Genomic DNA, 27,640 nt, shown 5'->3' on the forward strand with positions numbered 1-27,640 from the left:
TCATGTTCTCTTTCTTTTTCTTTCTTTCTTCTTTTTTTCTTTCTTTCTTTCTTGTGTGTCTCTCTACCTCTATCTTTCATTCTTTCCTTCTTTTTCTTCCTTCTTTTTCTTCCTTCTTTTCTTTGTTTCTTTCTGTTGTCTCTCTCTCCCTCTTTCTTTCTTTCCTTCCTCTTCCTTTCTTCCTGCCTTCCTTCTTTCTTGTGTGTCTCTCTCCCCCCCCCTTACTTACCACTCCTCCTTCTCTTCCTGCACTAGATTTCTTTTCTTCCAGAATGGCAGAGGGGCAAAAAACCACACCTCACCTCTGAGCTCCAACACTGCAGCTCTGCCACACCTCAGAAGGGGGGGGGAATGGGGGACTCCTGCTTGCCAGCGGGGATTACTGGGTCTTGACTGCCCCCTGCAAGTACTGTAGGTGTGTCATTCCTCTCTCTCCCTCCCTCTCTCTCTCTCTCTCTCTCTCTCTCACACACACACACACACACCATTTCCCTCATGTGTGCCACTGACAGGTCTCAAACAGAAGGAAGTGTAAGGACTCCTGTCTTGGGAAGGGGTTGGACTAGATTACCTCCACATTCCCTTGCATCCCTTTATGTTCTCTGTTCCATTTAGTCACAAACAGCCCCACTCACTTTGAAGTTGGTCGCATACTCCACTCATCCCGCGCGCACCCTGATCCCACCCAAGGAGGTGAACTGTGGCGAGGGGGGAAGGGGGAACTCTGTGGCTTCACATCTCTTGACCTTTTTCTCTGCCTCGGAGCTGCGGATCGGGCACAACCAACTGCCCTGCCCCTCCTGGAGTTTTGCCTTTCTCTGGCAGGCGGGCAGGGGCTGCACCTGCCATCTTCTGCCCTGGAGCTGCGAGTGAAGGAGCGGCTGGTGCTCAGGCCAGCCGAGATCTGTGGGACTTGGTTCCCCCCACACCCCAACTCTGGGTGCTGAAACTTCGGTCTTGCCCCAGCAGGCTTCGGGCACCAAAGGTGGCAGGTGAGGTTGTTGGGTCTCTCCCAACAGCCGAAGAAGGAACAGGAGGGGAGTTCGGCTGTTGGGAGAAGCCCACGTGGCACGGGCTGCTCCCTTCTCTTTGACAGCTGCCTGGTTTCCAATGGGGGGGGGGAATCCATGTGTTTTTCCTTCCTCTCTAACACATGGATTTCTTCCCCCCCCCCATTGGAAACCAGGCAGCTGTCAAAGAGAAGGGAGCAGTGTATGCCACTTGGGGTTCTCCCAACTGCCGAATCCTCCACTCCAGCAAAGGAAGTGGGTGGGCGGGGCAAGCCTGGTGCAGACAGGCGGGGCAAGAGAGTGAGAGAGCGATGACCATTTGGGCGGGGGCAGCGAATGGGGGGGCAGGCCAGGGGAGGGACCGTTCCGGTACGGGGCCTCCTGAAGCCCCGGTACGTGAAGACACGCTAAATTCTTCGATTTAAATGGTATTTAAATGGGAAACATGATGTGACAGCACATGAATTTAATTTCTGGGGAGGGGTGACTTTTAATTTGGTAGCATTCATCCTGCAATTTGATTCCTGTTATTCCTGCCCTTTGCCCTGCTGATTTGCAAGTGGTGAGACTTTAAAATTCTCGGTGATTTTGACAGAGTTTCAGCTTTCTGCCAGGATTCCTTTGCCAATGGCACCAATTCCTCCAATTAAAGTTTTGTTGACCTTAAGAAGCATCTTGTAGGAGAGCATTCTTCTGCATTTCTTCTGCTCAATAACCTACACCAAAAACAGACATGCAAGTAAAATATCTACAAATTTTACTACAAAAGGCAACTATTATATTTCCGGGGTGGGTGGGTATATGCATCGATGTCCACAGAGGGGCAAAAACAATTAATGTATGTGATGAGGTCACCTGGATTCCTATTTGATGCAGCTTTTCCTGTGCATAGAATTTTGCCTCTGTTCTTCTATCCAAAATTTTGACTCATCCTGGAAGGACAAATGATTAGCGGTTGCTATGAGGACTGAGAAATGTCAGATTTGCCCTTCGCTTTGGAACAAAGCATCCCGCTTCGATAGCTTTCACTGTACACATACAATGACGATATTTTGGTTTCCTATGTTAAAAACCTGAAACAATGGCATTACCAGCCAAAACAACCCACTTTTGCATTAAAATTGACTGGCCTGGCAAGCAATTCAGTGTGCTGTAAAATGGAGGTGTACGCCCTTCTGTTTGAACATTCTGCCTTTTTTTTTTCATGCATAGATACCCACTGTTGCAGACTGCAGATTTTTTTTTTATATGTAATTACTAGCCACCATTCAGAAAGGGGTATAATGTGGGCAATGTCCATTTGTGCAAAGCTTGCTATGTTGTGCAGTTGGGTGGGTGTCTGCATTGTATTTGTCTTGTTCCTGCAGCAGATTTTCAGGATTGTTCTCGTGGATTAGTTGCCATGCAACAAGTGCACAGTCATACAGCTCGTGATCATCTGTCTTCCCTGTGGTAATCTGAGTAATGTTAAAATAAAGATGTGGTTTGCTTATGGAGTGGCTGGGTGACTTGCTTAACATCTGTGTAAAGACGGCATCTGTCCCTGACAATTGGAAGATTGCCATTATTGTTCCCTTGTACAAAGGGAAAGGTAGCAAGAATGAATGCAAAATCTTAGAAAGGGCTGGGTGCATCTTAATTTATTAGGTATTTTGGGGGAGATGTTTGGCAGAATTCTGACTGAAAAGCTAAAAGAGGTGACAAGGAACAATACCAGGGAAATGCCATATGGCTTTATGCGTGTATCTTTTTTATATAGTGTGTGGTTGTATGAGAATATAAATGAATTGCAGCCAAGACGAATAGCAACGAGAAACATGAAAAACATGGTTTGACTAAAAAATGTTACACGTTGTACATAGGGCAGGTTGATAAATAGATGTACATTAATGTATACTAAAATAGAGAAACAAGAATTTTAAGACATGCAAATGCTGGTCAAAAGGTGGTGGGTGGCTTATGGTTTGTAGAGAGAAATGAATGTAAATCAAAAGTAGGACAACCACTGTTGAAGAACAGGCTTCCATTTAGCTCATTATATGGAAATGATATTTGGATTTCTCGGGGAAAGAAAGGAAATTGAATGCTGTAGGAATTAGAACTTACATGTGTATGAGAGAAAAGAAGCAATCTTAATGCTTCCTATCTCATATCTTTATTTCACTTCACCAGGTGCCCTGGCAGCATAGTGGTTAAATGCTGTATTGCAAGCAAACTCTGCCCACAGTCTGGAGTTCGATCGTGATGGACTCAGCTTTCCATCCTTCCGAGGTCAATAAAACAAGGATCCAGATTGTTGGGAGCAATATGCAAATAAAGCTGATTTTTGTAAATCACCCAGGGAGAGCTGTAAAGCACAATGAGGTGGTATATAAGTCTAAATCCTATTGCTATTATTATTTCTTTGGCTCATTGTTAATGCTTCTCTGTACTTTGCATAATAGGCATGATAGGTGAAGGTAAAGTTTCCCCTCGCACATATGTGCTAGTTGTTTCCGGCTCTAGGGGGCGGTGCTCATCTCAGTTTCAAAGCCGAAGAGCCAGCACTGTCTGAAGACATCTCTGTGGTCATGTGGCCGGCATGACTAAACGCCAAAGGTTTCCGGTGTTTTCAAACTGCCAGGTTGGCAGAAGCTGGGACAAGTAACAGGAGCTCACTCCATTACGCAGCGCTAGGGATTCGAACCGCTGAACTGCCAACCTTCTGATTGACAAGCTCAGCATCTTAGCCAATGAGCCATCGCGGCCCTAGGCATGATAGAGTATATATAAATGCATGTAAGTTGATTGTGCCATCAAATTAATATTGATTCAACAGAATTTTTTCCAGGACAATAATCCTCATCCTGGTCCTTCAGGTCTTCCTGAGGCACCCACCATAATTGCAACTGAGTCCACCCAGTTGATGCTATTTGTCATCTTCTTTTCTTTTCTTACGCTTTTCCCAGCATTGTGGTTTTCTCCAGGGATCTGGGTCTCGGAATAATGTATCCAAAGTATGATAATCTGAGCTTAATCATCTGTGCCTCGAGGGAGAACTCTGGAGTGATTTATTCAATGGTCCATTTGTTGGTTTTCTTGGCTGTCAGTAATATTCTCAGCAATCTTATTCAGCACTAAAGTTCAAAAGTGTCAATACTCTTTTCATCCTGCTTCTTCAAAGTCCAAGGCCTATACGTAGAATTGACTAAAAGACAAAAGGAAGCATATTGGTTTTTGTGTGGCTTTGAATACTGTAGCTCCTTCCCCCAACTGTAAAATGTTTCTCTACACTGCTTGAAATTAGGGTTACAAGAGAAAAAGCTTTGTCAACTGCAACGCCCTGGTGCCCTCTCATGGCCAGTCTATAGATCACACTTTGCAGCTCCTCTGTAACTGACATTGTGGTGAATCTGAAGTGTTCTCAAATGGCCATATTAGCTGGAGAAATATTAGCATTGGTGGGATTCACCCAGTTCGCACCACTTTGGGAGAACTGGTTGTTAACTTTCTGAGCAATTTGGTAAACTGGTTGGTGGAAGAAATCATTAGGGCAAAAAACCGGTTATTAAATTATTTGAATCCCACTACTGAATATTAGTTATAATCCAACACATCTGAGAGGCATCAAATTCGGGAAAAAGTGGTTTAAACTGAGAGAAAAAATAACAATCAAACAGTGGACGTCCCCAATTCAAACTGAATGCATAAACTCCCAAGACAAGTCCTCCCAACCACCTCTGTTTATTTGTTCATTTTTTTGAAGCAGAGGTGCATAAAGAAAAATAGGAAATAGTGTAGCAATAGATGAAAAAGAAAATATTTAGGTAGCACCTCTGATAGCCATATTTTGAACCAATGCCACAGAGGGATATTACTCAAAGCTTTGATTTCTATGTTAGATGCATTAGGATGTCAGTGGAAGATTGTACACTCATCTGTCTGACACAGCCATCCCAGTATAGACATTAGAACAGATCATACTGACCCTGAAGATACTTTCATACCATTAGATAACCAGGATTCCAAACAGGAAAACTTTTTACATTGTTGAGTTCCGCTTAGATGCATCTTAGGTGGTAATAACATTGACAAAAAAAAAAATCAGAATACAAAATACAAGCTGGGCGGATATGACCTGATAGACAACCTCCACTCTCTCAAGGACCTTGGAATACTCATCTCAAATGATCTAAGTGCCAGAGCACCCCATTCCTAGGAGGTCTTGAAGGGGCGTGCATAAGCGCACCAGCATGCCTATCGTCCCTGTCCTAATAGCCCCTTGTATTCGTATATATTTACTATATTCATAACCATGTATATACATATATCTGTTACCTATTTTATGCTTGATGAAATAAATAAATAAATAAAAAGCGAGTGAGCAAGTAGACCAAAACCATATTTTGCTTCCATCCAAGCCACTCATAAAATACCTGATATTAAGGGCAAGTGCCTCTTTGTCACGTTCTTAGCATAAATGTAATAAAATTATATTATTATTCAGTGGTAGGTAAATCAGTGCAAAATATAAAAATTTTAAAAACCCAAAAACTGGTGTTTGCAAATGATACATATAGTATATTGTGTATATCCAACTTGGACGGCTAGTGTTTGATTTACTCTGTTGTTAGAAGTCAAAACATAGATTAATTGAATAAAGCGTAGTTATAAAAAACAACAGTGAAATATGATAAAATAGCCATGGTTCTGAAAAAAAAAGAATAACATCATAAATATTATGACATTCCAAAATAAAATATAAGTAATTTTCAAAATACCAAAAACCTCTTTTGGTAGAAATCATCAATGAGCAAAACCCCATTTTGGATAACAGGCCAATCTTTATTAATGGAGTCAAAATTGTAGCATTCATCTATGGTTATATCTGGGATGTTTTACATACAGTGGGGTTCTCTGTATCTACAAATCCAGGCTGTGTCCTAAGTAAGTACTTGACCATTTGCCTAAGTGACTTTGTGGGATTTTCTTTTCTTTTTTGTGCTTTCGGGTCAGTTTCTGACTCTTGGTGAATGGCTGGACAAGCCCCTGTAATTTCCTTGAAAGGATGATTAGGTGGTTGGCATGGCATCCTTTTTTAGGGCTGAGCGAGAGTTCTTGGTCCAAGGGAACACAGCTGGCTTTGTGCCTAAGCAGGACTAGAACCACTGGGATTCAAATAATTTAACAACCGGTTTTCTGCCCTAAAGACCAGCAGGGTAGGTGTGGCTGGGTAGTCATGTGACTTGGTAGACGTGGCCAACTTGATGTCACTCACGTCAAGGGGTGCCTCGCCACGCTCAGCCATGCCTCGGCCATCCCCTCCCAACCACTCCTTGTCATGTCCAGGGGCTCACCTCGCTGGAGTAAGTAATTTTCAAATAAAAAGAATACTCACCTTGTGCAAATAAATAACAAACATCTTGACTTCAGGTTTGATTCATCTTGCAAAGAATTACTGTTCATTCTAGTCTCCTTTCCTACTAACAGTTCCATCTTGGATTGTAATTTGCTATAATCTCTCTTGTCTTTTGCATCATTCTATTATTCTGAAATGTTCTGTGATGTTTGCAGCTTTACAAGTTAGTTTCCTCCAACCCTGTTTTCGCATGCATTTTTTACAAGTTATTTTGACATTTCTTCCTCCTTTTTAAACAGAGTAGTGGTTAAGGTGCTGGCTTAGAAACCAAGAGACTCTGAGTTCTAGTCCCATTTTAGGCTTGCAAAAATGGCTGAGAAACCAGTCACTCTCTCACAGCCCAAACCACTTCTTAGATTGTGGTTGTGGGAAAATTAAGAGGAGGAAGGAATATTAGATAAGTTCTCCACCTTGAGTTCCTTATAAAGTAAGGATAAAAATCTAACAAAATAAATAAATCATTTGTGAAAATGATGTTCTTCTAAAGGAGAAGGGGTGCTATTGCCTTTATTTCATTTTTATCCACTTTATTTTTCTCTACTTTTTGGTTTATTCTTTAATGATGGCCGAACCAATGCAAACCAGCTGAATCCCACCACTGAATAGAACTCATGTCTCCCAGTTGCTCGCCTGGGCTTTAACCACTACATCAAACTGGCTATCTCATTAGGATTTACTTTCCCACAAATCTCTACAATTCCATAGGGCACTTAATGGAAATTTTATCAAACTTCCAACAACATATTTCTCAATTATCATGAAAAAGCCACCAAGTGTCAACGCTTTTCCATGCCCTCCTGCAGTAAATTGTGTTATTTTGCTCAGCAATAATTTTTCTCTCATTCATTTGGTGGGGGGAAACCCTACATTGGTACCTTTAAGAAATGTTATTAAGAGAATATAATGTACTGGTAGTATCCCTTATAGTGTGTGATATGGCAGGCTGGACAAACAAAGCAGCTTAACTGCTACTTTGTTAGTGTTTCTCCATGGTGTCTTCCACCCAGATGATTGCCAATTGGATTTTAGTCATAATATTGCTCTGGGAATATCTATACAATATGTGAAAGAGTGCAAGAATGATTTTTCTGTCCACTGATATATTCAAGGGAGTGTTATACATTTTGGGTGTGCTCATACGTGCTGTTGAATGTGCTAATATGTGTGGCCCACTAATGACCACTGCACTGCTGTAGCTTCGGGTTGCTTCAGCACATTTAACAAAATAGAGTAGAGCTATTTGCAGAATAATTTTATTAATAAAACGTGAATTATTGCAAAAGATTGGCAAGTGCTGGGAGGGAGGCAGGACAATAAACAGTGCAGAGGTCTACAGCTAGTACTGGATTACAACTCCCATTATCCTCATAAAAGGTAAATATAAAGGTCCCCCTCGCACATTGTTCTCGACTCTAGGGGGCGATGTCCATCTTAGTTTCAAAGCCGAAGAGCCAGCGCTGTCCAAAGACATCTCTGTGGTCATGACTAAATAGCAAAGGCGCACGGAACGCTGTTACCTTCCATCAAAGGTGGTTCCTATTTTTCTACTTGCATTTTTTACGTGCTTTCAAACTGCTAGGTTGGCAGAAGCTGGGACAAGCAACAGGAGCAGCGAAAAGCCGACGCTAGGGATTCGAACTGCTGAACTACCTACCTTTCTGATTGACAAGCTCAGTGTCTTAGCCACTGAGCCACCGTACCCTATATATAGAGCTTTGCAAGCCTATTTCTCTGCCTCCCTGCAGCCCCGAAACTCTTCCCCCGCGCTTCATCCATACAAATACTACTCCCATTTCTAGCCAGACCTGCTCCTACAATACCCAGCATTCCCGCGCCTCTCCCTGACGCCGGGTTGGAAACGTAATAAACACGCGCCGTGGTCGCCTTTTCTTTGCGTGTTCCAACCTGCGGCGGGAAAGCGTGATGCAGAATGCCTGCGACAGCCGTATGAACGGCGCCAACAGCTGCTGCCGTTCCCACTCGTGCTGTGGCCGCCCCCGGCGCCTTATCTCTTGCCGGGAGTAGAAGGGCGACGCGGCCGGGGGGTGGGGGGATGGCGGAGCCCGGCGGGACATCCTCAGGCGCAGGCGGAGCTGGTGGGAATTCCTCGGGGCCGGGCGGGACCGACCCAGGTTCGCTGCCCCCCGGCGACGCGCAGCTCATCGGCCTCATCGTGGGCCAGCTCAAGAGCCGCGGCCTCTTCGACGCTTTTCGCCGAGACTGCCTAGCCGACGTCGATACTAAGGTACGGCTGCTGCCCTTATAGGGAGCAGGATCTCTGTTTTGGGATATTGAGAAAACTTCGGGGAGACACAAGCAGCCCGTCCTATAGGTATCCCCAACCAGGGACCTCAGGTATTGTTTCGTTTCAGAGCGGAGGAAGCGGGGGACAATAGCAACTTGTGTATCTAATCCAGAAGTCTTCAAACTTGGCAACTTTAAGACTTGTGAGACTTCAACACCCAGAATTCTGGGAGTTGAAGTCCACAAGTCTTAAAGTTGCCAAGTTTGGGGACCCCTGGTCTAATCACACTTGGACAATAGAGAATTCTTATTCTAAATCTCCTCGTGTTTTCTTGCCCTTTCCACCTGTTTCTTCTCATTCCTCTCCCAAACAGTAAATTTATTTGTTGTTTTGGCCCTGGGCTATCCGTCCAGAAGGAGCCCCGTTCACTAGACTGAGGCTGTGCTACTACGCACGGCGATCCGGATTTGGAGGGAAAGCAGGGATAAAAGAGCACTCTAGTCTCTGCCAGTAACAAAGGACTGTGTTTTTAGCTGGGCTCCTGTGTTGGTTTGAATGGGGGCAACTTTTCTCCTTCACATCTGGACCGCACAGCCATACTCTATTTTTCAACTAGAACTAATCTAGATGGGGTGCTTGTAAATGAGCAATAAAATAAAACTAAGCCCATGGGGAAGGTGAGCTTTTGTCCTCTTTCATGGTGCCACTCAGATTCTTTCAGTGTTAAGTCACTTATATGGTGAGATTTAAAATAGGGGACATTGAGAACCAGTGTTCTGGATGTGAGAAATTACTGAACTTTGTATCATATTAAGGAGTAAGACTAGACATTAAATCTTAGGCATTAAATTATTATAATTCCCATAGCCTGGCAGTCATATAGGATCAGACGTCTTAGTGTTCTTTCTGTGCAGAGTAAAATTCAGTACAGAAATTACTGCCTCTATAATAAAGAACTGAAACTGCTAATTTTGTTGGTAAAAGTTACCACATTGTTAAACTACCTATGCACTTAGCATTTATACTGTAATATGGATGGGGAAAGATAAAATTTTGTAAAGTGGTCCTCTTCTTGTAAGCAGCCAAATAAGTTACTGTTTATTTAAGTCAATGCATAAGCCTTGGGTTCATAGTTATTTAATTAGATTAGTGAGTTAATTTGTATGTTTCAAAATCCAAACAGCTTCAAGGCAGCTACCAGAATATAGAAAAATGGAAAATGGATGGCAGGAAAAGAGCCAATCCATTGAATCTGTGCTTTGAGTTTTAAAAGTATTTTTTATTTATTTTATTAATTCATTAATTTTATTTGATAATAGACAAGTATTCCAAGCAGGTTTAAACTCGGTTACTGATTATTGGCCCACTACTTCCCCTGAAAGTTGGTTCTAAAATTTCTCTACTCTTTCTGTGAAGAAATACTGTCTAACCTTAAGCAACAGTAAGAGCAGCATAATAAAACATATTTTATTGTTTATTGTCCAACAGCTTAAGGAACAGAACAGAATAGAATAACAGAGTTGGAAGGGACCTTGGAAGGACACTTCTGACAAATGTTTATCCAACATCTTTAAAACTTCCAGTGTTGGAGCATTCACAACTTCTGGAGTCAAATTGTTCCACTTATTAATTGTTCTAGGAAGTTTCTCCTCAGTTCTAAGTTGCTTTTCTCCTTGATTAGTTTCCACCTATTGCTTCTTGTTCTATCCTCAGGTGCTTTGGAGAATCCCTCTTCTTTGTGGCAACCCCTGAGATACTGGAATACTGCTATCTTGTCTCCCCTAGTTCCTGCAACAAATAAAATAAATAAAACATATGCAATAGAGATAGCCAACAAAATACCTAGAGTACATCTAACATTTAAAATGTCGATAACATCATCATCCAAGATAATTATAGAGGGCTTTCCCATTTTTACTGCTTTCAGGAAGACCTGCATTAGTAAATGATTATCTTTTATAGATATAAATAACTTCTTGTTTTGTATTTGTATTGTAGTTGCTCCTTAGCCACAGTGCTTAGTTTTGACCTTTTGAAAGATGTTTAGCAAACTATGATGTTTTTAACAGCACTTGCACTGGGAGAGTGCATGGGATGTGATATTCTGCATTTAATACATCAACCATTACTGGGTTAATACAACTGAACAAGAGTTGTATCCCTAAATAGTACTGTCTAAAATCCCAAAGAGAGATTGATTTAATTTATATAACACAGCAAGCTAATATAGCTGAACTGGCACATTTTAGTTTCAAAGACCCTTGTTAAGCCTAAGACATTTAGTCAGATGAATGTAATCAATAGGACATTGTTAAAGAATCTACTTTAAATCCTTGCACTGGCTGCATATACACTACATGATCCCCATTACAAGCTCCTTATTTTCCCTTCTAAGCCATTCCAATAGTAGTTGTATTATGACCATTTGAAGCCTTCTGCTCTTTCAGAATCTATTTTGTCTTATAAACGCTTTCACTTTTAAGAATTTAGGCAATATTTCCTGTCAAGTCCTCATCAGCTGTGACTTGGTCAAAACCCAGTTTAGGAAGGCTATGTATGTTTGCTGAAAGTTAGTATACATAGCAAAATACATGAAAAAAATAAACAATACATGTTTTATTAAAACTGTATTGATCAGTAAAATAACAACATATTGAGATTTTAGTTATGGTCACATGACAAAACATGAAGATAATGCACATTAGGACATTTCATTCAGTTACAATGCCCAGATCATGAGAATGTAAAAAAGGAGAGCATAACCAACAATAGTCTAACCAAATATATGCCTTAAATATATTAGTACATGTTCTACAGTGCATGACTGTAGAACGTGTACAAATCAGAGTGCATGACCGTGATATGGCAATGTTTGTGATCAGTGTAAACAAAAGATTGGGTATGATTAACCCTAAGCATCCATTGAAAAATGATTCCTCTTTCTGATCAAATGTCCTAAATCTATTTGTCCTAAAGAAAGCACTAGGTTTAATGTCCTATGTCAGTGACTCCCAATGTGTTTTAAGAAGGGAGAAAGACAGAAACATAAGTGTATTCTAAAGATTTAAATTAGCAGAAATGATTAGTAAAGAGTTTTAAAAGATAAGGAATAAAATGTAAATATATATGTTAGATAGCATATACATTAGTGTACATATTTGATAAATTCCATGTATAATTAATAAAACTTAACAGACTATCAGAGATTGTAAAAAAAAACTTCAGGGAAATACATGACAGTATTAGTCACCGATATAATAGAATATGCTTGGGGTTTACGCCTTCACCACAAAGGTCTCCTGTCAATGCCACCTTTACTGTCACATGTCTGAGCTACCAACTATGGTTAATGAAAGGAAAAAGTATATAAAATAGCCCAAACAAGTGGGGAAATTGATTTAAGACAAGCTAGTAAAAAGAAAAGATAATAACCTTCTAGATAAGCAAAGGTAAAGAATTGAGCAGAAAAAGAATAAAATACCTATCAAAGAGAAGGATTTAATATAAGATAAGAGATCAAATACAAGATCACAGAGTTTTTTCATACTGACCCAATAATATCTAATGATTGAATATATATTATATCATGAGAGGCTAAAAATAAAGGCAAACAGATGAACTTAACCTTTATCAAAAACAGATAATTCAATCTCTAAAACCTTCTAACAACGCAGTCTCTAGTCTTGTGATGAACAGTATACAACTGTTTTTATTATAAATTCTATTTCTAGTGTATATATAATACTATCCAATTTCTGCTACAAGTCTTATTCCCCTCGTGGAGTTGAGTCTTATTTCCTTGTACTACATTTTGTGAACACACTAATAACACAAATAATGTATGTACCGTGTTTCCCTGAAAGTAGGACAGGGTCTTATTTTCTTTTGAACCCTGAAATAAGCGCTTGACCCTATTTTGGGGGAGGTCTTATTGTTTTTGAGGTGCAGGGGGAGGCAAGTGTGGTCACCTCATGGCTGCTACAGTGTTGCAATATTTTGGGGAGGGCTTATTTTCATGGGAGGGCTTATTTTAGCACATGCACTCAAAAGTTCGATTGAGCTTATTATCCGGGGGGTCTTATTTTGGGGAAAATTAATATTTTCTGAACTCCAGATACAGCCAGAGAGCAAAATATACTGTATTTTTCGGAGTATAAGATGCACCGGAGTATAAGACGCACCAAGGTTTTGAAGAGCAATTTTTTTAAAAAAGTAGGTAGGTAGATAGAGGGATAGAGAAAGAGAGAGAAATACAGTAGGTAGGTAGAGAGAGAGAGAATAGTTAGATAGGTAGGTAGATAAAGGGAGAGAGAGAAATAGAGATAGAGTGGGTAGGTAGGAAGAAAGACAATGTGTAGGTAGGTAGAGGGATAGACAGAGAGAGAGAAATACAGTAGATAGGTAGGTAGAGAGAGAGTAGGTAGGTAGAGGGATAGAGAGGGGGAGGGAGAAATACAATAGGTAGGGAGAGAGAGAAAGTGTAGGTAGGTAGGGAGAGAGAGAAATTGAAAGAGAGAGAGAAATACAGTAGGTAGGGAGAGAGAATAGGTAGATAGAAGAATAGAGAGGGAGGAATAAATACAGTAAGTAGGTAGGAAGAGAGACAGAGTAGGTAGATAGATAAAGGGAGAGAGAGAGAGAAATACAGTAGGTAGGGAGAGAGAGAGAGAGTAGGTAGGTAGGTAGAGTGATAGGGAGAGAAATACAGTAGGTAGGGAGAGAGAGAGGGTAGGTAGGGAGAGAGATAGAGAAATACAGTAGGTAGGGGGAGAGAGAGTAGGTAGGTTGGTAGGTAGAGCAATAGCAATAGCAGTTCGACTTATATACCGCTTCATAGGGCTTTCAGCCCTCTCTAAGCGGTTTACAGAGTCAGCATATCGCCCCCAACAACAATCCGGGTCCTCATTTTACCCACCTCGGAAGGATGGAAGGCTGAGTCAACCTTGAGCCGGTGAGATTTGAACCGCCGAACTGCAGCTAGCAGTCAGCTGAAGTGGCCTGCAGTACTGCACCCTAACCACTGCGCCACCTAGGCTCATAGAGGGATAGAGAGAGAAAAATACAGTAGATAGGTAGGGGGGAGAGAATAGATAGGTTGGTAGGTAGAGGGATAGAGAGAGAGAGAAATACAGTAGATAGGTAGGGGGAGAGAGAGTAGATAGGTTGGTAGGTAGAGGGAGAGACAAAGAGGGAGAGAGAGAAATACAGTAGATAGATAGGGAGAAAGAGAGTAGGTAGGTTGGTAGGTAGAGGAATAGAGAGAAATAGAGATAGAAATACAGTAGATAATTTCCAGGTGTATTTATCCATGTGCTGGAGAAGGAAGTCGCTGACAATCTACAGCACCTAACTTTGTTCCTGCTGGCACAGCACTTGATCAGTGTAATTTTCATCTATCAGTTAAAGAGCTTTCCAAAAGGGGGAAAAAAAGGTTTTGCATTATGCAAGCCTCCCCAAAACGGCCCATTTTTTGTGAAAACAGGCCTTTTTTTTTTTCAAATAAAAGGCATGAATAGCTTTGGGGGAGGCTTGCAGAGTGCTCCGGGGGGGGGGGGGACAAAAACAAGCAAAAAAACAGCCAGTTTTTCACGAAAACAGGCCCATTTTTTGTCAAAACAACTGCATGCCTAGCCTTATGGAGGCTTATAGAGTGCTGCTGGGGCTGGGGGGGGTGACCCATTTTTTGCTTATTTCTGCCCTCCCCAGTCCCCAGGAGCTCTCTCAGAACCTTCATAAGGCTATGCACGGCCATTTAGGTGAAAGGATGGGGCTTCATGAGGCAAAAAAATGCTATATTTGATGCATAAGAAGCACCCAGATGTTCAGCCTCCTTTTTGAGGAAAAAAGGTGCATCTTATACTCTGAAAAATACGATAATTGATAAAACTGTACAATAAATATTCACCACCTTATCATTAAATGGCTATTTTAGATAGGATATTAAAAGATTGTATACAATATCAGTTGAATAGAGTAATATTCTGAATTCATGACAATTTGGGGGGAATTATATTCTATTTCAATTGCCCAGCATGATCAGTCTGTATTTCTGTACTTTAACAAATATTGTACAATAAGTATAATAACACTTCTAAATGTGGAAGTTCAGAACATATATTTAGTGAACAAATAGCAGGGTCCTTCAGGGTGCTTCAGTTGAACTCATGAGGTTTTTTTTTTACAAGGGGCTTCCCTGGACGAAAGGGCAAGTAACTAAAGCTAAAGGGATGGTGGGGAAGGGAACCAGGCAGACTGCCTTTACCATTGGGGGGGCGGGAAAGGTAGCAGGCTAGCAACAGGCCTTGCATCCCATTCCCTCCTGCAAAAAGAACACCTCCCACCCACCCCCAATGGTAACGGCTACCTGCCTGGTTCCCTTCCCTGCCATCCCTTTAGCAAGGGGTAGCAGGGGGGGGGGGGAAGAAGCGAGATGCATGTCCTAGCGCTACTAGAGACTGACAGCTCCGCTGTTTTCCTTGCCGTTTTGTCCAGGGAAGCCCCTTGTAAAAAAAACCTCACAAGTTGAACTCATGAAGTTTTTTTTTACAAGGGGCTTCCCTGGATGAAAGGGCAAGGAACACAGCGGAGCTATCAGTCTCCAGTAGCACTGGGACACGCGTCTCACTTCCCCACCCCAACCTGCCACCCTTCGCTAAAGGGACGGCGGGGAAGGGAACCAGGCAGGCTGTCTTTACCATTGGTGCGGGGTGGGAGGTGTTGGGCCGCGAGGCATGCCTCTTTCCTTTCCAGCTCTGTCGTGTTCCTTGCTATTGTGTCCAGGGAAACCCCTGGTTTAAAAAAAAACTTATCGCAAGCTCAAGAAGTTTGATTGAATTCGTGAGAAGGGGGTTTTTTTTACCAACGGCTTCCCTGGACACAATGGCGATGGAGGAATGCGATGAAGCTGGAAAGGTAAGAGGCACGCCTCGCTTCTCACCCGCCCCAGAAAATAATCCCCCCCCCCCGATAATAAGGCCAGGGTCATAACCTGTCTTATTTTCGGGAAAACAAGGTACTATTTCTTCTTGTTAAATGCCAAGCTTTGCTTTCATTCTTCTACTTATTATAGACAGATCTTTTGAATTTTATCAGGAATATATGGGGAGCCTTTACCAGAAATCCTACTTGACAAGAATTTATTTAAATCAATACAGAAGTACTGTACCAGGGGGAAAGGTGCTTCAGAGCACATGGAGGCATGAATTTAACATCCAACTGCAGCCCTTTAAAGTAGACCTTTGCCATAATTGTGTGTCTGTCTTCGGTAGTGAAAAGAGTTTGTTTTAAAAACAGAAACTGACAGGGCTACCTTAGAAGCCTTACATACTCTGAAGTATCTTTTTTCCTTCAGAGCTAAAGCACTGCATCATCTTATTTGAAGAATATTCTTTGTGTGTGCTGTTCCAAAAGAGTGGGTGTAAAGCACGCTCTTAACAAGCAGAATGTGCCTTAGGAGGCATTTTTGTATGCTTCCATGGTTTCCCCTGCTTGCTTCATTTTCTTATGTTTCAGTTTGCTGTTAGGCTTTATTTTGTCTTTCTTTTAGAATTGCTTGTCAAGAGTTTGACCAGGATAATTTTTTATCCCCAGGGAGAGTTTTATAGGAAACCCATCAAGTTTGTTATATTCATTATGCAATTTTGTTTAGCCAGCCTATCAGAATTTGAGACAGAAAGTGGACAACTTTGTATCTACCCACCTGGATAAGCAAGAATGGAACCCAGCAATGAACAAAAACCAACTACGGAATGGGCTCAGACAAAGTGTGATTCAGTAAGTAGAAGGTACTAAATATAAAAATCGTTGAAGATAAATAAGCCCTTTTATTTGGAAAGAATTAGAAGAATTCTTCCTGCTGGTTTATAGGCCTTCATCTATATATGTTTTACCTATTGAGGTGTTACTTAGGTATCTTTGCAGTCTGACAGATGCCTGTGTGGACATTTTGATATGGTGCAGCTATATGTGCAACCAAATGGACATGAGTTTGCTGCCCTGTAAGCTTCTTTAAAAAGACCTGCCTTTTCGTAGGTTCATGCTGTAGTCATACAGTATCAAGAAAACAACAGTCTATAGAGATTCCCATAGACTTGGTTGGATTTTCAAAGAAAAACTGAACATACAGTATATGCAATATATTATACTAATGTAATGTGATGGGGCATCTGAGCATTGTTACAGGTCTCGTGTTTCTAGAGCAAGTGGCTACATAATGGAGGATTACAAACAACCCTTCTTTTGAGAAAACAGCATATTGGTAATTTGCAGCATTTTAAATCTCCTCCTCTTTTATCACCTCCAATCCCAAATAAGACTCAATAGTTTTATCAGTTTAAGGTTGTACCGTGTGCTTTTGTCCAGCAGAGTGCAGTGGTAACATACTTTTTGTACAGTTTCCTGAGTAGTTATTGCACTTAATCAGTTTACACAGCACAGCATGTGTTCTTTGTAAATATATAGAGACTATCCACTAGTTTAATTATATCCTGTGGTTTAAGTAAAATTAGATTTTAAATGCCTTCTGTAACTTTTTAATTTTAATATATTAAATTATTCATGAGAAATGAGAGAAACACATCTTCTGTTTGAAGCATGCAATGAAGAGGAAATAATGGATTACAATCTGTTGCCATACATGTGCTAAAAATGTATATGTACTTAGTAGCAAATATTTTAAAACATAGCCAAGAAAAAAAAAGAAACAGAATAAGAAGAACTGAACTAAAGTAGAAAAGAGATATAAAAGCTATACAAAACTGAATAAAAATTCAAAGTAACATAAATTAGTGTTGCATATTAAGATGTCTTGTATCAGTTTAAGACTTTAAAACCATTATGGAATGAAGCCAATGTTCATTAATTTAAAAAGTGATCAGTGTAATATGAATAATAAAAAATAACTATTAACTGAAATATTTAATATAAAATTGTATATTTATCAAGCTAAAATTAATATAAAAAACCTATGTTAAGAAAAACCTAAACTTCAGATGTAGTTCATATCCATATGTAGAATTATACAATCCACAAATGTTTTTTGAGCTAAATTATGTATCAAAGTTTTTTTTCAAATATAAGATTATTTTTAACAAGATGGATACTTCCATAGTTTAATTTGCTATTCTTCTAAAGAGGGAATTATATGTGATCTCTAGTAAAAGGCATAAAAAATCTGGGCAGCTGTTGCCATATAAAAAGCCAACTTAATGTATTTTGTAAGATAGAGGTTTGGTAATGTTTAATGAAAACAGTTGGCAGAAAAGAGAATTCAGCCTTTAAAGCCGTTTCATTCTGTAATATATCATCTTTCAAAATTGTTGAGCTTTACACCAGTGCCACCAAATAAAAAAATATTATCTGACCTAATTGTTGCATTTCCAGAAATTTTTAGAAAATATGTCTATCTTGGCAATCTTCACTGGAGTAATATATCAGTGTTAAAACTTATTGTATTAGTTTTCTCTGAGTGTAACATTCATTTGTCTTCCATTTAACAGCCATCCTATTGTTGCTTAGCAGTTGTATAGTTTAAATTCTGTATTCATTTAATATATCATCTTTCATTTGTTCAGTTTCTAATCATATTTCAATAACATCTTCTAAATGAGTCCAACAGATGTTCTCAAATAGGTTTTTCACATATTGTCATAACTCTAACCATTCGCCTTGCTTATTTGGAGGTATCAAAAATAATAAAGTGAATCTGACCATTCTAAAGAAAGGATTTTGAAAGATTTAATCTTTGGGTTTTTATAAGAATTGTCTTGCATTCTATAAAATTACTACACATTAAATTTTCATTTTGTTGGAAATTTAACATTGAAACAAAGAAGAATAATCTGACCTGATTATTTTTCTGTGTTTAGATATGCTAAAACATATGTGCCATAATAATGTTTCATGAAGTTCAAAGATGGTGCCGATAAAGCCCTATTTTAAATTCTAACAGAAGTGAAAGATTTAAGGCTCTAACTGGAAATTTTAAAAATGATTTTTTAATTCAATTATATCTAAATGACTATGGAGATTCTCAATCATTTAGGTCATGGTTGTTCCAGAGGTGCTTTTTCAAAAGGCAACTGGACTCTTTGTTTTTCCTTGAAGGTTTTTGCTTCTCATCCAAGAAGCTTCTTCAGTTCCCACCTTTATTTACTTATTTATATCCCACCTTTATTATTTTATAAACTGATTATCTGGCCATAGACAATATAGCATTTGTGGGTAATGTTATTTATTCATCTAATGCTGTTTCAGTCAAAAAATGCTAACAACCTCAGTTATGCTCAAATTGAAAGTCTGTGTAACCAAAAACAGTCAAAAATATCCTCTGTGAAAATACATTGAAACCCAGCATACTGCTGAAATTTCTTTTTAAAAAAATTAAGGGGAAGTACCACCTCAAACAGGTCATCTAATCCCTTTGGAACACCATAATTGATGAGATCCACATTAGCCCTATTTAAATGAGCCCTTAAAACCTGCTACCAAGCAATCAATATTTAACAGTAATTGATTTTTCTTTTGGTGAGGTAATTCTTTGTTTTTACTCTTTTGTTTTTTACTTATATTTTGTAGGTTGCCCAGAGACATTGGGGCTGTTTATGAATTCAATAGAAAAATTAACAAATGTGGAAATGATCAGATTAGCTTTCTCTAGGAAAAAGGCAGCTAGCACGCTAACTGAAAATCACTTCTAGAGGTAGCAGTGAGAAGAGCTTAAATTCACAAAGTAAAGTAAAGCTGTTACCAGATTGTAATGTTTAATGTGACAGAAAAAACTATTTTCCAGTCATGGGTTTAATGTGTTTTATCTATTGACATATTTAATGTTAATTTAATGTTGGCTCAAATTAAATGGACATTAATTTTGCCCTACCTTTATATGTTATACTTTCAAATTCAGCACACGTTGAACCCACCTTGCAGTATAGCAAGTCCTCCAGGCCTCATTTGTATGAAATATAAAAAGAGCAGGAGCACACACTGAGTTCAAAATAAAGTTCAGTTTAGTTTATTAACTGTTGCACAGCTTAATCAGCTCAGAGTAGGGCAAAGACCCCTAAGCATTTCTCTTTATTTATTTCTTCACAGAAAGACACAATATAAATAGATCTACAAATAGTTTGCAACGCCAATCAATACTAGTTACCATGAATTTATTCCAAGATGCATTTTGTAAGCCATCTTTATATGTAGATATAGTCAGTTTGGGAAATCAAGAAATTTTTAATCTGAGGCAAACCTTCTTGATGTAATAGAATAAATGCTAAAGAGAAAACAACATCTGTCTCACTAATTCTTAGTTTTGCTTGTTCTGTGATTATCCTTTTTCTTGTTTCTTGGGACAAACTATGCACCACATAATGCCAGTGGTGGGTTTCAAACATTTTTGGAACCTCTTCTGTAGGTGTGGCCTGCTTTGTGGGAGTGGCTTGCTGGCCATGTGACCAGATGGGAGTGGCTTGGTAGTCATGTGACTGGGTGGGAGTGGCTTGGCAGTCATGTGACCGGGTGGGAGTGGCCAAGTCGATGTCACTGAATTCTTTGCCCCAATGGATGATCTACAAAAAGATATAAAAAAGGAAATTTATTATTTTGTGTACTTACTACTTAAATAAGATTAAAATAAGTACACAAAACAATAAAAGAGCTACTTACAGAAGGAAGATGACTGTCCTTGCCGGTCTTCAATATCACTGACGCGAATGAATGGCCTGCACAAAGAAGAGACACAGAAATGAACTCTTTCATTGCATGCACTGCATTAGGATGAAACCAGTACACAAAATAATAGAATAGGAAGATTACTGTCCTTTTGTGTGTTGAAGTCACCCACTGACCACCTTGCTCCAATGAATGGCCTGCACAAAGAGATACAGAAAGGAAGACTTTAATTGCTTGCACTACTATATTAAAGATGAAACAAGCACACAAAGCAATAAAACAGCTACTTACATAGGAAAGATGACTGTCCTAGCGGTCATATTCTGTTGCCTCTTCATCCTGTTAAATAATACTAACTGTAGAAGAAATAAAACAATATTGGATTCGATTGTAGTTGTAAGCTGAGGACTACACTACAGGTAACAGAAGGGACCACTGTTTTCACCCAACAATGTATAGTCTTTTCAGGAAGGATGTCCCCCAACAAACAGGAAAGATAGTTTTTCATCTAAGAAGTTAGATCAAGAATGAATGTCATAGGTAGATTCACAGAGCAATACAGATTTCTTTTTCTGAAATTTATTCCTCAGTTCAAAAATCAGGAATATATGAATTAGGTTCAGTACTTGGGACAGACCAAGTAGCTATTCAAGAGTTAGTGGTGTCATGGTTAGAAGCAATGGTAAAGCAAGATATGAATTTAAAACCAGTAATATTTGGTTGGACATTTCAAAGGGAATACAATACATATTTAATTTTACACATGTTAACAGCTGCTGGAATTGTGTTTGCACAACAATGGAAAAACAAAGATATGAAAATGAATAAATATTAGAATGTGCAGGAATGAATAAATTGACAATTAAAATCAGGAAGGCTTCGAATACTTTTTCACATGAGATTTGTTTTATCAATTGCTAACTAACAGAAACAGAAATTAGAAATCTAAAAGTATGAAAGAAAACACCAATTGTATAAGGAAAGTTCACTAAAATGTATAAGGAAATATTAGTACTTGATCATTATTAATGTTAGATAATTGCGGGACATTACACATCCACACACACAAACTAAGACAGTGCCAGGAAAACACAAAAAAATAACAATTTTCCCCCAAAAGACTGCAGATGAAATCAGTTTTTTTTTCCCTAACCCTAAGGACAGGAAAGACAAAGCCACTGGAATAAAAACCATCAAGACATTGTGGGAAATTATAAAGGATAGTGCCAGGAAGCTCACAGAACCAGGAACCACAATTACCTAAACAACCAGGTATCACACAGAAACACACAAAATCTGGCAAAACTGCCTTGCACCAACCTGGCCTGCCCATAGAAAAGCAGCCACTTTGAGACACATAAACCATGCACCAACCTGCACACTTAAAAGCAACATATTGCATCACAAATAAAACATTTGCAAAAAGGAATAACATTTCTTGTAATAAACATTCTATAAATAATAAATAAATAAAAAATCCCTAAAAATATTTTAAAATATATTCTATAAATAATAAAAAATCCTTAAAAACCATTTAAAAATATTCTATACACAATAAATTAAAATAAACCATTTAAAAATATATCCACAACTCTTAAAAATATTGAGTATTTGAATATTGAATATTTTTAAATGGTTTGTTTTAATTTATTGTTGATAGAATATTTTAAATAGTCTAAAACAATTTTAAAAAAGATTCTACCAACAATAAATTAAAATAAAACCATTTTAAAGTATTCCACACACAATAATTTAAAATAAAACCATTTTAAAGTATTCTACAAACAATAAATTAAAATAAACCATTTTTTAAAATTCTATACTCAATACTTTTAAATAAAATGATTTTAAAAAATTCTATACACAATAAATGAAATATTCTTAAAAAAAACATTAAAAGCATAAAAGAAAAGAAAAACTGGGTCACTTACCAGCAGGCAGAATCAGCAGCTCTCCGGTGCAATGGATGTAGCAGGGAGCAGGCAGGTGACGAGGCAGCAGGTAAGCTGGACTGAAGGGACAAGGGACAACCGGGTCAGCTAGGCCCACCGCCTGGCAGGCTTAGCCAGCCAGGCGAGGCTGGGGATTGGGGGGCGGGGGGTAGCAGGAAACCCCCTTTCGGCCATGTGGCGTACACCAGCTCGTGGCTTTCGCAAGGGAAGGCCTGAAGGCCTTCCCACACAAAAGCCGCAGGCTGGCATACGCTAGCTTCCCGCCATCGCGCCCCTTTCAGCCATTTGGTGTACAGCCACCGCCCACCCCCTTTTGGCCACGCAGCGTACTCCAGCCCACGGCTTTCGCAAGGGAAGGCCTTCCCACTCAAAAGCCGCGGGCTGGCATATGCTAGCTTCCCGCCGCCGCGCACCTTTCAGCCATGCGACGTACAGCCGCCTCCCACCCCCTTTCAGTCCAGCTTACTCCAGCCCACGGCTTTCATGGGCTGGCATACAATAGCTTCCCGCTGCTGTGCACCTTTCGGCCACGCGGCGTACTGCAGCCCACGGCTTTCACAAGGAAAGGCATGAAGGCCTTCCCACGTGGAAGCCGCGGGCTAGCATACACTAGCCTCCCGTCGCTGCCCTCCCCCCTCGCACTTAGTTGCTTACTTGAGGGTAGCAGCAAGCTGCTGGAAGGTGAAGCGAAGCGAGTGCCCAATCAGCAAGCGCGATGCGACAGCTGCTCGGGATCGAGAAAAACTTTTCAAAAGAGGAATCTTGGCCGTTGGCACCACGCTTTTAAAGGAATGTTAGAGGCAGGCGGGTCGACTCCAGCCCGCTCACTGATTGTCTGGACTCCAGCCAGTCAGTGAGTGGCGGGCTGGGCTAGTTTAGTGCGGATGGGTGGGGGAGCGAACAAGCTGCGATGGAACGGGCGGGGCGAGCGAGCGACAGGGCCGGGGTAGGCGTTCCGGAACTTACTTCCGGGTCCACCGGTGGAACCTCTTCTAACCGGTACGGTAGATTTGATGAACCTCTTCTACTGAACAGGTTAGAACCGGCAGGAACCCAGCCCTGCATAATACCCTTCTTTTTCACTTAATAAGTTTGCCTCAGAAATAAGATAAATATAACATCATCAATTGAATTCTGCCTGTGTTAATCTTGTGGATTCTCAGAGCACCTAGGGATGGTTTCTAGGTATAGTTCTGCTACAATAGAAAACTTTCCCACTATAATAGCAATATTGCAGCCTTTATCTGCACTGCATAGAGCTACTATTGCAGAACAAGGCACGACTCACCAAGTAGGAGGTAGAAAAGCATTGGCGCAGATCGGAGTTCATGCCAGATTAGGCCTGTCCTTCTGAAAGGCTGAGTGTCAAAGAATACTGATCTTCTTAAGTGCCCACATAGCCTCAAAATAGCAGGTACTGTTAGTTTTCTGCCCAGGAGGTAGGGTCACATTAGGTTTGCATTTGCGTTCCCAAATGCTCTTCAGTGTCTGTTTTTGCTTCCTGGCTTGTTGCAGACATGACTTAACCCAACCAGACAGCTGATTCCCTGCTCTCTTTATCCAACACAGCCTTGAAGCAATTTCACTGCTTGGGTTTTGACACACTGTTCTCAAAAAAGCTCTTTGTCATGTGTTGCAAGTGTTTGTTTTTGTCTTGTGAAAAAAGTTCCCATATGTCTAGACTTGGCAGAGGTCAGCGCAATTGACAGCGGTAGAGCCTGGGGTGAAGGCCACCTTTCTCTCCTTCTCTTGTACCAGACAAAAAGGTCACTTCCCTCACCCACCCACCCACCTATCCTTCCCAATGGGTGTGCTTCCCCCCTTCTGCTTTGTGTGAAGGCATGTTTTTATTTGTTCTTATTTGCATCCCACAAGTCACCCTAACGCAACGTCTAACCACAATAATTTTAAGTGGTTGGCCGACCACATATCTGTTGTCCATTTTGCAAGCACCCGCGAAAGTGCAGGTTCAGAGCCATCTGGGTTTTCTTTACAAAAGTTTGGGTGCTTCTCCCATGTAAATGCTACCAAGAATGCTGTCATTCTTACCACTGTAAGACTAATTGCAGTTGACATGATGGCTCCAGAGAGCTCTAGGTGGGGGCAGCAGGGAAGATCTTTGACCAAAGCTGAATGGCTCTTTTGTCTCTGCCCCAGGTCAGGGATGCTGGAAGCTGGAGTGGACAGAATTATTTCTCAGGTGGTGGATCCAAAACTTAACCACATCTTCAGGCCACAGATAGAGAAGGCAATTCATGATTTCCTGGCTGCACAGAAGAAAGAGGACATGGTGCCAGCTCCTCCTCCTCCCCCAGAGCCTGAGACTCAGAATCCTTCTCCACCCCAAGATGCCTCGTAAGGTCTGGTATTGCGGCACATCTTTCTTTGCACACATTTGTAATCCATTTGTGAGCCACTCGTGTAAATTAAATAGCCAAAGGACAGTATTTGATTGTCAGGTCAGTGCCAAAATTACTGCAAAATTAAGAACAAGCTGTGACTTCGAAGTCTATAATATTTGTCATTAAAAGCACTGCAGTATTGTACTTGGTCCTCTTTGTTAGTAATAGTACATTTTTTTACCAGGCGAGGCAGCAGTTTGGTTATTGAGTAGCTACTCAAAGACAGGAAGGATTGCAGCTCAAATTATCCTTGAGTAAAGGCTTAATTATTAAGACACCATTAATCCTGGGGTGGGGGTGGGGGAGAGTGGACCAGTCATTAAATATGTGAAGAAAGACATAGATTCATGTATAGAGTGCTGTTTCAGCTGAGCCTGAATTATCTTAACTAACCAATTTGGGTAACTTACACAATTGATTAGGAGCCAATAGCTATCTCTCAGGTAGCTCTCATCTTTTAGGACATTGATATGTTTTGCAGACTCCAGATTGAGCATCCCAATGTTGGTAAATACTAACCATTTCTATTAGGTGCCCCATATAACACAACTTGTCAACAATTACGGTAATGGCAATGAATTTGAATGTGCATTGCTTTGCTATCATGAAGTTAGAGATTTAGGAAACCTCTTTTAGAACTTCGAGAACTAGATCTACAGTCCCTATTTTTAGCAAAGCTCCAACTTGCTCAAAGACAGGAATAGAAAATCTGCCTTTTGGTTTTTGAGCTTCCCTTCTTCACCAGACTCATGAGTTGCTATCCTGTAGGCTGCATCATAGAGAAAATCCGGCCTTTACTGCAGAGGGTTTTCTCTGTCTTCACACGTGGTGTGCATATAAAGTTTAGTGTGGTATTAAGGACATACCCCACCCCTTACTTAGACATAGAACTAGAATAGATTCTCTTTTAAAGCTACGTCTCAAGGCATTGGAAAGCACAAGGTCTTGTTGCTTCTAGGATTCTTTTAAAGGTAAGTCAGATGGCGAAGAAAGTCCACTTTTTAGTGTATTACATAAATCTGTATTTTAGTCATTTGTCAAGAGAAAATACGGCTCCCAAATCCTGATACAACATTGCGAACACACTCCTTAATCTTTGTTCTGTTATCACAGCATATTAGCACATCAATATTACCATTGATAAACCTAGTAACCAGGTTTATGCTGAATTTAGAGCCTTTTTGTTTGGCTATTAACTAAGTTGACGTAGCAGCTGGCTTAATGACAGTATCGCAAAACTGATTTTTATCTTTTCCTTTTGCAGTGCATTTCTGGATTTAAGGTGGCTACAGTTTCAAAACCCAGGCTGACAATTTGGCAACGGGCTACATATCTGCAGGAATACAGATTGTCAGCTATTATCAACTGCGATTGAGGAACAGGGTTGGCAAAAGTCACCAGTGGTTTCTGTTTGGAATGGAGGGATCAACTAGATGTGGAAGAGTATTGCTATTTGCTGAAGTAGCATCTGTTTTGCTATTTCTGTGTTTGGGGAATGGCCTCTTTTAAAGGAGCCACAATAGGGGAAAGGGTTTCGGGTGTGATGTTAGTGGATTTGGTGGTATTGGGAAATGTAGCAATAGGAAAGGATACATTTTTCAGTATGCTTGGTTTCCTTAGAGGCCGCTGTGTCAGAATTACCCAGAAGGCTAGGTAATTGAGCAGTGAGCATGCAAGTATAAAGCAGTTCAATTTACTAGAAAATGATTCTTGGGTCTAGATCATTATTGAATTTAAGTAATACCTCACTTGCAGTGCCTATCCAAGTCTCTTTCAACCACAAGAATTTTTCATAATTGGCTTTTTACCAGTGTCCAAAGCAAAGTCTCTGCCAGATTTCTGGAGGTGATATCTTTTATACCGAGATGCTCAGTTTCCTTACATTCTGATCAAAGAAATTGGCATGGGACAAGAAATGGCTTCTTCTGGGGGCTTTGCAGTAGGAGACTGTTGTCTCGTTTGTGACATTCTTCAGGTGCCTGTTCAAAGCTGCTTAGAGAGCTTCAGAAACTCTCTGATAGACATTTGTGCACAAATATTTGGCAAGCAAATATCTGAACACTTTTAATAATAAAATGTTAGAAAAAAAATCTCAGTTGTGGAAGTGTTTTTATATATGGATATCTATTCCATTACAATGAACTGATGTATCTGCTCGGTGGCATTTGTTGTCCATTTCTAAAGATTTGTTAGGAATTTGAAAGGGTGAGAAGACTTTGGAAATTGAATGTTCTGATCATATTGTGCCTCCATAAAGCAGTCTCTTAACACTAGTTAAATAAACTAGTTTAATGCAATACCAGGCCAATAGGTTAAGGACTATTTGTATTGTTTTTACTCTGCAGTAAGTATTTGTAATGTTTTGTTTCACTTTCCATATTTTACATGCAAAAAATAATACTAGTTCTATAATTGCTAACAATGTAGCTTAAACTTACATTCATTCTATATTTGTTCTTCAAATTATAATAGAGGTACAGTAAATTTTTAGTTTTTTAAGAAAATATCCATTATCTCCAAATAATTCGTAGAATATTTTTTTTGCTTTGAACATATTGAATTTATCAACTTCCAACTGAGGAGTAACAAGCTAACACATCTCCAAACAAGTAGAGATGATGTAACAGCCATGACCCTGGGACGGGTGAGTAGGCCAATCTATCTCACAGAATCTCTCTGGAAAAGGAGAGGAAAGGCGATTACCCATTTGTTCTCCGGATGACTGCTCCTCACAAGGAGACCATGGGACAGCAATTTCCCATGAGTTTAAGCACAAGGAGATGAAGAGAAGCCATCAAGCTCTCAACAGTGGTGGAGTCATGGATTAAGGACACTAGATTTAACCTCCTTCGAATCGCTTTTGGAAATTAACTATTTAACTATCTTAAGACTAATAGGGAACTTCAAAAATGACAAGTTAGCAAAATCATCTGGTGTGCTTACCTTCATTGCAGAATAAAAGAAAAATT

General features: G+C 40.0%; 2 protein-coding genes across 5 annotated transcripts in view; one reads left to right on the plus strand and one right to left on the minus strand.

Annotated features, from left to right (window-relative positions):
• The first annotated feature begins 8,325 nt into the window (after window positions 1-8,325).
• BOD1 (biorientation of chromosomes in cell division 1) lies at window positions 8,326-27,597 on the plus strand. Its single transcript, XM_087709611.1, has 4 exons — window positions 8,326-8,653; window positions 16,302-16,426; window positions 24,427-24,629; window positions 25,936-27,597. Exons 1-3 carry the CDS (start codon window positions 8,462-8,464, stop codon window positions 24,626-24,628), a joined length of 519 nt encoding a protein of 172 aa, XP_087565737.1. The 5' UTR covers window positions 8,326-8,461; the 3' UTR covers window position 24,629; window positions 25,936-27,597.
• Window positions 19,659-27,640, minus strand: part of LOC148048081 (uncharacterized) — a 74,782-nt gene continuing 66,800 nt past the window's right edge. For 2 of the 4 annotated variants that reach the window (XM_087709612.1, XM_087709614.1), the window contains exons 2-4: window positions 22,249-22,328; window positions 20,312-20,367; window positions 19,659-20,214 (exon numbers count right to left, since the gene is read on the minus strand). In XM_087709612.1, coding sequence (XP_087565738.1) covers window positions 19,840-20,214; window positions 20,312-20,367; window positions 22,249-22,328 — 511 coding nt within the window. In that variant the 3' untranslated portion in view covers window positions 19,659-19,839. Of the gene's footprint in view, window positions 20,215-20,311; window positions 20,368-22,248; window positions 22,329-23,235; window positions 23,838-27,640 lie in introns of those variants that run through there. The other 2 variants (XR_015695969.1, XM_087709613.1) reach the window with 2 other exon arrangements.

Source organism: Thamnophis sirtalis, unplaced genomic scaffold (assembly GCF_051295495.1).
Source record: "Thamnophis sirtalis isolate CommonGarterSnake01/CBP01778 unplaced genomic scaffold, rThaSir2_p1.2 scaffold_3, whole genome shotgun sequence".
Taxonomy (NCBI): domain Eukaryota; kingdom Metazoa; phylum Chordata; class Lepidosauria; order Squamata; family Natricidae; genus Thamnophis; species Thamnophis sirtalis.

Coding starts and splice junctions, on each gene's coding strand:
- BOD1 (XM_087709611.1), top strand. CDS start 8,462: ATGGCGGAGCCCGGCGGGACATCCTCAGGCGCAGGCGGAGCTGGTGGG. Junction 8,654..16,301: donor TAGCCGACGTCGATACTAAG/GTACGGCTGCTG, acceptor AATTTTGTTTAG/CCAGCCTATCAGAATTTGAG. Junction 16,427..24,426: donor CTCAGACAAAGTGTGATTCA/GTAAGTAGAAGG, acceptor TCTCTGCCCCAG/GTCAGGGATGCTGGAAGCTG.